The sequence below is a fragment of the Serinus canaria genome, chromosome 2 (genome assembly GCF_022539315.1).
Source record: "Serinus canaria isolate serCan28SL12 chromosome 2, serCan2020, whole genome shotgun sequence".
Classification (NCBI taxonomy): domain Eukaryota; kingdom Metazoa; phylum Chordata; class Aves; order Passeriformes; family Fringillidae; genus Serinus; species Serinus canaria.
In genome coordinates, this window is record NC_066315.1 from 63,832,430 (window position 1) to 63,840,844 (window position 8,415).

The 8,415-nt window shown below is 40.1% G+C and overlaps 1 protein-coding gene across 2 annotated transcripts; it reads left to right on the top strand.

Moving 5' to 3' along the window:
* The first annotated feature begins 1,334 nt into the window (after window positions 1-1,334).
* On the top strand, window positions 1,335-7,008 carry LOC103813884 (transmembrane protein 14C-like). 2 transcript variants are annotated; one of them, XM_009087293.4, is made up of 5 exons: window positions 1,335-1,498; window positions 1,611-1,694; window positions 4,214-4,315; window positions 6,166-6,253; window positions 6,437-7,008. In XM_009087293.4, the coding sequence occupies exons 2-5, from the start codon at window positions 1,619-1,621 to the stop codon at window positions 6,492-6,494; spliced, it is 324 nt and encodes a 107-aa protein (XP_009085541.1). In that variant the 5' UTR covers window positions 1,335-1,498; window positions 1,611-1,618; the 3' UTR covers window positions 6,495-7,008. The 2 variants fall into 2 exon arrangements, with proteins under 2 accessions (XP_009085541.1, XP_018776518.1); XM_018920973.3 differs by having other exon boundaries at window positions 1,344-1,502.
* Window positions 7,009-8,415: the final 1,407 nt, after the last annotated feature.

Below are 8,415 nucleotides of genomic sequence, written 5' to 3' on the forward strand. Positions count from 1 at the left end.
ACATCTTCCTTTTCAGCACATTTTCCATTCTAGTTTTCAGGGAACTGCTTAGAGGGGAGGCAGCAGTGCAGAGAGGAGATGTCAGCAGTGCAAAGCTGTTCCTGTCAGAAGGGGTGGGTGAGCATGACACTGGGAGAGTTGATGGAGCCATAGCTGCAAGGAACAACAACAGCTCAGGGCCCAGGTGAGTTCAACAGCTCCAGCAGCTGTGGATTTCTTCCAGTTTTCCTGCTTCCCCTATTGGAGAATCCCTGTGCTGGATCACAAAGCAGAGCCCAGTGAAGCTTGAACATCGTAGCTATTATATAGCTTGAATTAAAAAGGGAATACCATCCACTATAGCTTAGATAGGTGTTGGTTATGGCAGTTTGCATGGAGGGAAGAGATTCCTACTTAAACCACTGAGGCCAACAAAGGAATTAGCGTAATGGTCAGAAAGTGCACTTTCTGACCATTACACTAATTCATAAAGATGGCAAAATCTGAATGCAGCTAAGGAAGGCTGCATTTTGCAGAAAGTACAGGCCTCTTATGTTTTATGCCTTCTATTATGAAGAGGACTCGAACTCCTTCAGTTTAGGGATCTGGCTACAGGAGTACTTTTTCTTTCTATATGGTGAAACGTCCATGGGACAATTGGAGTAATATCATCAATTCATATGAAGAAAATCCATTTCAGCACTCAGAAAAGAGAGTTTAGCTTTGTAGGCAGCAAACATCTCTACATTTTTCCAGGCTAAAAAAAAAAGCCAAACATTTTCTTTACAAGATGTTTTCCATCTCCCACTGTTGAATAATTTCTACAGCAGAAGACTGCTTTTTCTGGTGCACTAGTTTGTAATTTGGAGGTCCTAGAAATCCTCTACGTGTTCCGTACAAGAGCTATACTGAAATTACCGATTAAAGCTGGAAGCAGCCTGTAGGCTGCCCAGAGTTGTAGCTCATGCTACACCAAAACCCAAGCCCAAATTCTCAGTTGTACCACGTAACCCCACTTTTGGATGAGGACCGGGACGGATTAGGTGCACACGACTGCAGTTCCGCAGGAGCTTTGCCCCTCACTGAACACGAGCACAAAACCTGGTCTGGAATGAGTCATTTGTAGGCACCAGGGCTTGCTCGGGCATCTCCGATACCCGCCTCCCGCCGAGCCAGGGGATTCCCGGGAGCTCTGCACCTAGGTGCAAAGACACCAGCGCCTCCTTCTCCGCAACCCCTGGCTGCAGGCCTCGCCCTGCCCTGCCCTGCCTCTTGAGTGAGCTTCTGCTTAGGTTTCGTATTTGGAGCTTTTCTTTCCTTCCCCAGAACAGCCGGAAAAGGGAAGCTTTGGGCGGTGCGTGGCTGCCTCGCCTCCCCTTCCGCCGCCTGCTCCGCCCCGGTTGCTGCGGAGCGGGGCCGCCGCGCAGCTGGGACCCGGCAGTGTCCCTGTACCCCCGGGGCTGCCTTCCCAACAAAGCCGCCTGCATCCCTTGGGCTCGCCTCAGGGCATAGGCTTTAGGCAGGTCTAGCTCGTGGAAAAGCTTGCCATTGCAAAATGCTTTGCTTTTTAAATTTTTCCTCCCGGAAAAAGGTTAAGAGGTGCTGATCTTCATCCCAAATTTCTCTTCCAGTTTTCAGCATGGCAGTGGACTGGCTCGGCTTTGGCTACGCCGCCCTGGTGGCATCAGGAGGGATCATTGGCTATGCAAAAGCAGGTAGGATGCTGAAAGGTGCTTCTGTCTCCCTCCTTCCTCCCCACCCCCCCACCCCCTCCTCCCTCTCCCCAATAACTTGGTGTGAGCTGGGCAGCTTTTTACGAAAGCCTCCTATCTCGAAGATGACCCCTATGTAAATTTTATCGGTTTGTGCCATGTACTGATAACTTGCTGCTGGTGGGGTGTGCTGGATTTTGAGTTGAACTGGTGCTGATAAGGCCATAATCTGCTTTCTGGTGGATGCTGATATCTGCTCTGTGCTCTTTGGGTGAACTGTCATAAGTTTGCTTCAGAAAGGCTTTTTCCTTGCTGTTTAAAATACAAGCATTCTATAAGTGTTCTGTATCTTCAAATGACATAAATCACCACTTTTCCTCCTTAAGAGATTTATTCCCATTTTAATCTTTGATGATAACAGTATATTGCAAGCTGCAGAGAGCTTTCAGAACTATCTTTTCTCCAAGTAGAGCTGAACACTGCAAATCAGTCCTTAAACTATTTTTTCTTCTGGGCTATGCATTGTAAGCTTACCCTCTGACCTACTGCTTTCATTTCCTGTCCTTTTTCTGAGTTTCCCCTCCTCCAGACAGAACTGTGGATTCATTCCTGCTGCAACACTGTCTCTCTTCAGCTTTGAAAATCCTTAATCCTTCTTGGTTTTTATGATAGGAAGGGGCATTGCTGAAGTCAGTAAGACTCTTACCAGTGCATTTGACTAGATAGATGCTAGTGCCTATTCCAGTTTGTTTTCCATTGGCCTAGATTTATCCTTTGGGTTGTGAGTGGAGTTTAGGACTGAAGGGACAATGCTGAGAACTTAAGTAACTAATTGCATCTGTATTTCTCCAAGGCCATTATGAAATGATGGGTGTCTTTCTTGTCCTCTGGAACCTGATTGGGAGGGCATGGTTATGCTCAGGAAAGGGAATCCAGGTCACAGGATTATTGAAGAGGAACAGAAACTTGTATGGTAACTGCAGAAGAGGAAAAAAAAAACAAACCAACCATACAAAGGAGCCATTATATCCTTACTAATAACTTGGAGAAACCAATGGAACTTTCATGCGTAGAGCGAAGTTGATCTGATCTGTTCTTTCACAACCTTATCTATCTACCCACACAGACAGGGGGCAGTAGTAGGTGCCTTTGGAACAGTATGAGAGCATGGCAATCAAAGGGTGAGTGAGTGAGTGAGTGAGTGAGTGAGTGAGTGAGTGAGTGAGTGAGTGAGTGAGTGAGTGAGTGAGTGAGTGAGTGAGTGAGTGAGTGGGTGAGTTATTGATTGATTTTTCTGTCTTCATTTAGCATGTTCTCTAGGTCCCTGCGTTTTGAGATGTAGGAACTTCTGGAACCAGAGGTGATGTGGTTGTCCTATAAGTGTGTGTGTGTGTCCTATCTACTTAAACAATGCCTTGAGGTAAAATTCAAGGAAATGATGGATGTTTCTCAGCTCCCAGTCTTGTGGAAAGCATTGTAGCTACCACAGATTTGCTTTAAACTCGTATTCTGTGCAAAGTAGCCGCCTAGTAGAGTGTGCACCTTTTCCTTGCACATGTGCAAGTATATCAGGCGTTTTCTATCATCTTTGTCTCTTGCTTTTTATACCAAAAGCAGGATACAAAGCAATATTACAGCAACCTTGTTGATGATTTAAAATTATTACTTTCTGGAAGCAATATGCAGTCCTACCTTAACATTGAGAGGAGATCTTTATCAACTTAGTTTTTCAATCTCAAGTCTTTGAAAGGTGACCTAGAAGTGGAATGTATAAAGAACCACCTTCAGTAGCATTAAGTCCTAAATTCTCTGTTGGCCTTATGGAGGGCATTCACCACTCACAGTGATCATGCTACTTCATTACTTGATGTACTCAATAAATCACCAATTTAGATGTGGTATCCTTTATTTTCTGGTAGCTTGGGATTGTCATTTATACTGAGGACCTGATTCAAAGTTTAGGTGCATTCAGGGTACCTTCTTCCAAAGGCTGCAGCTACCTTTGGATCAAATCTCAGGTGAATTTAGGACATATGACCTCTCTTGTTCAGCTACTGCTCCTTGGCAATTCTTTAAATGCCCTCCTGCCCAATTCCACTCACATGTCCATTTTTCTGATCTTAAATCCTTACAATTTAGTCATTCTATTTTACTGCCTCTCAACGAATGTTCATAATACTGTTTTGAAGCAACATGCTTCAGTTTGTGCAAGGAAAACACCAATTCTTTTGCTTTCCTCACTGTTCTTTCAATCATGGATGTATTAATGGCTTTGCTGTTAGAGAACTAAATACTAATTCTGTATGTATCTTATGCAAGATACAGTGCTGATCAGCATGGTGCTGATCAGCATGGTCTCATTATTTTAAAAACCCCCTTCTCTAATCTTCTTTATGTCAATGAATGATGAAAGCCCATTTTTTTTTTATTTTTATAATTATTGGTGTTTTACAAAACAGGTCAGCTGCTGAACAAAGTAATCTTTAAGTTTCTAAGAAATGCATTATCTTCTGTTTATTCAGGTAGTGTTCCATCACTAGCTGCTGGCCTATTCTTTGGGAGTTTGGCTGGACTGGGTGCTTATCAGGTCTCACAGAATCCAAATAACATTTGGGTTTCTCTGAGTAAGTAATTTAAAATTTTATTTGAAAAAGATTATATTTACCCTATATATTTAATATGAGCACCTAAAAGTCTTTGCAGAAGAGTTAAACACAGATAGTGTTACAAATCTAAATTCAGTGCTGTCTAAACTGAACTGGTGGCTCCCAACATGCATGTGGCCTATACTGATGTGTTTGAAGGATCACAGTGCAAGGGAAATGCTAATAAATAGATTTCTGACCTATTTTTGGCTGGATCCTTGTACTTTGAGCATCCTGCAGGAAGCTGTAACATTTTGGGAAGTGGGATTCCCCTTCAGACTGACCATACCCCTAGGAGACTATTTTATTATCACAGAAAATGGCAGAGATTGCCTTATTTTTATAAATGACAAATATGTGAAATTGCAAAGGTATTGATGCCTGGGGAGATTTTAGAGAGAAGCAAGCTTCAGCAATGTTGTTTCTTCCTTCTCAGAATTGGAGCTTCCCTTCCCCATGATTTGAGAAGGTAACTGTGAAGAGTTACTGCTTAGTCAGTGTTTAAAGAGCTATCACTGACTACTGCATTTTTTCTCTGAAGCAGTGACAGAGCATCTGGCTCTTTGACATGTGAAAGTCAGAAGTGAAAGGGGAAGGCCCAGTATTTCTCTCCACTTCAGCTTTGCTTACAGGCAGTCCACTTCCACACCTACTGGCCAGACCAAAAGCTGTGCATGGTCAAGCCTTTATAACTTAATAAACTACTGATACAGCAAGCTGAAGAAGTGTGAGGTCAAGTGTTTTCCCAAATGTGAGAGACAGATGCATTTCTGTAGCTCAGTAGCATATGGAGTCTTTTCATGCTTTAAAGTTTTTGAAGATGTGTTCTGCTACTGTTTGAAACAAAATTTCATTTTGAGATGTGCATATTTTGAAGACAGGCTATTAACTAGAGCTTGAAGCATTTTAATACTGAAATATTTTTGTTTTACTGTGTGTTGGACTATGGTCCCAGTCTCTTACATATCTCATTATGTGAGATTAGTAAGTGACAATATTTTGTCTGGTGTTAGGGAGGAAGGATGTCATGGCTAGGACTGAAGATGCACTGGATCCTGCAGGACCAGTCATCACATAGAAGCAACGGCAGGGGATAAAAGAGTTGTTGGAACAGCATGTGTGTAGATGTTACCACTGGATGCAGATTCATACTAAGGATAAGGATGCTAAGTGTATGTTTTCCTTATAGTTTTTAGCATTCAGTCTTTATTTGAGATACCATGTTCAGGGACTGTCCTTTCTGTCTTACTGAGACAGTGAAAGTACCTGGCTCCTGTCTCTGTGTCAAGTGGTCAGGGATAATTAATTCTCACCTTAGTAATGCTTAGCACACTTCCCTTTTGAAGTCTTTTGATAACAAATTAGTTAATTCTCAGAACATTACTACAAAATAAATATGATGCTACATATTAGACATTATTACTACAAGTTAGACAAATTCTCTCTCCCTTTTTTGAGAAGTGAGGGAATTATGTGCACAAGTTTAGTGATTAGCCTGTGTGTGGAAGGAGTGAGTTCTAGAGCACTGTATCGTAAATTTTTTCCAGTCTCAAAAAGAGCACATTTTGGAAAACAAATTTGAGAAGTATGTGCAGAAGGATATGGAGTGCGCTATCTGCTAGAACTTGATATAGAATACTTACTCTTTACAAACTGAGGCATTTTAAAATTTACACAATTTATTGACTCTATTAGTCCATTAAGTGAAGTAACCCTGTTTCTCTTTTTACTTGATGCTGCTACTTCTTCTCTCTGTTCTGTTAGTTTTTAATTATGTTTCTCCCACACATGCATCTCTGCTGACTGGACTGTACAATCTCTCATTTAAGTTACATCTGGAGCACTGACTGCTGTCATGGGAACAAGATTTTACCATTCCAGAAAATTCATGCCTGCAGGGCTAATTGCTGGTGTCAGGTACAATACTTTTTTTAACCTCCTGTGTGTGATTTCTTACTCACTTCATTAAACTGAGATGGAGTGAATCATATTTTGTGTATTATTTTTGTTCCCATGCATCACTTGGATGAAGCATCTGAAAATGAATTGACGAATTGTTGTTTTTATTGTTAAATTATATGTTTTTTTCCCCTTATACAGTTTGCTAATGGTTGGAAGATTAGCACTGAAGATGTTGGAAAAGCCCCAGGAAAAGTAACTGTTAATTTTACATCTTAGTATTTGGAAAAGGAAACCTGATCATGAAATTGCATGAATGCAGAAGTGAGAAGATGGAAAAATTTCCTGCATCAAGACATTTTTTAATCTTTTTTTTTAAGGGGGAGTACAATGATGGGACAGATAGTTTATATATGAGGTAGAGCTGTTTGTGTATAGAGAGAAATGGGTCCTGGGTTTGATTTTTCTGGAATGTTTCAATGTATTTTAACACTTCCAGGTTTTTATATCACAAAATATACTTCTGACATGTATGAAGCAGAGAGAAAATATCCTGTAATTAAGAAAATATCCACAAAGAGGCACCAGGAGTAACTGGCTAAATACAGTAGTGTGTCTCAAACCTTTTACACTGAGTATTATGGTGTGCTTTACCTGTTGCATTCTGAATTGATATACCGTGTCTTTATAATGTCCAACAGATCTTGCCTTTTTATTGTGAAATGATGCTAAAACAATGCTTTTCTATAAGTAAAATTTGTTACAAACTTTTATTTGGCCTTTTTTTTTTTTTTTTTTTTACAATTTCTGTGTTGGGGGACAGGGCTATTTTTTTCACCTTGTTTTCTCAGTGACAGTCCTTGCAGTGGACTGTTAGTGTCCAAGTGCTGTCTTTCAATGATATTTAAAAATCACTTTCTAAATGGAGGGACAGAAGATTAAATTATGGGCCTCCGTTAACATTTCATTTAAGAAGTTGTTTAGAAGGAACTTAACCTGAGGATTAATTAAGATTTGTGCTAGATTAAATGAACAGTTGAATGTGATCTAGACTGTACAACTGTAATAAAATACCCTCACACTATGTAATTCTGATCATACAGGCTTATTTGACAATAGAATGTATCAGTATTTTATTTTTATCTCTTAGGAGAGTGGCTGTGCCTCTTCAAATCTGTCTTTACTAGGAAACCCTGGAGTCAGGAGAGTTCCTTGTTGTGCTGTGATGCCTGAGGACTGAAGTGTGGAAGAGGCATCAGTGGCATCTGGTGCTTTTGTTGTCACTCCATCCTTGATTGCTTCTCCTGCACTGAGTCTTGCAGTTCTGTTAGTGCAGGCACAGCTCACATGGGCTTAGCACTGTGATGGAAGGGAGAGGCAAGAAATGTGTGAAAGAAAATCCTTTATCAGCCTATTCTTTAGTGATACATAATTATTGATAAATTAGGATTCTTACTGAGTGTAACTCTATTTTAAAATTACATTTTATGTAGTGACTATTTAGGATTTTACTTTGGGACTTTTATACCACTGATTATATCAGAACCTTGTCAACTGCTTAACATGATAATGGCAAAGCAGGTTTAAATTAGCTTACATCTTACACACTTTCCATTTTGTAGTGTTTAAAGGAATTTGTAAAAATTGCCTCAAACTGCATAAAGTAGATACCAAACTACATAATTTCTCCATTTTGGTGGTCACTTCAGTGCTTGTATTTCCTTTTCTGAAAATGGCATTTAGTAGTATTGAGTCAGAGTGACATTTCTATTGACTCATTGATGTGAGTCAATGGTTGCCCACATGGTAGTAGACAGGAAGCTATTGTAGTAGAAAGTAGTAATTACAAGCAGACCTATAGATGTTGGGCCAGTTGTGCTGTGTGTTATCAATTTTCTTAGCAAAAGTTATAAAATTAATTCCAGGTTTTTGAATCTATTTCATATTGTAACCTCTCTTGTTTCCAGGCACTTAATCTCTAAATAACCTGATCTGTACAGGATGAATCTCCAGGGAACAACACTGAAAACATGTTAAAGCATGTCTGAAATTCTAGTCTCAGTTAAATCATAGTCTCTTTTGACTATACTTTAAGCAAAATCTAACAGAAGTTTTGTAATTACCTTTTTTATGTATTTAAATCACCCCATGTAATTGAATGGAAAATTATGTCATTGATA

What these genes read in the sequence shown, in the direction of transcription:
- LOC103813884 (XM_009087293.4), top strand. Translation starts at nt 1,619, where the DNA reads ATGGCAGTGGACTGGCTCGGCTTTGGCTACGCCGCCCTGGTGGCATCA. An exon ending in CATTGGCTATGCAAAAGCAG is followed by an intron (nt 1,695 to 4,213) that starts GTAGGATGCTGA and finishes CTGTTTATTCAG; the next exon opens with GTAGTGTTCCATCACTAGCT. An exon ending in GGGCTAATTGCTGGTGTCAG is followed by an intron (nt 6,254 to 6,436) that starts GTACAATACTTT and finishes CCCCTTATACAG; the next exon opens with TTTGCTAATGGTTGGAAGAT.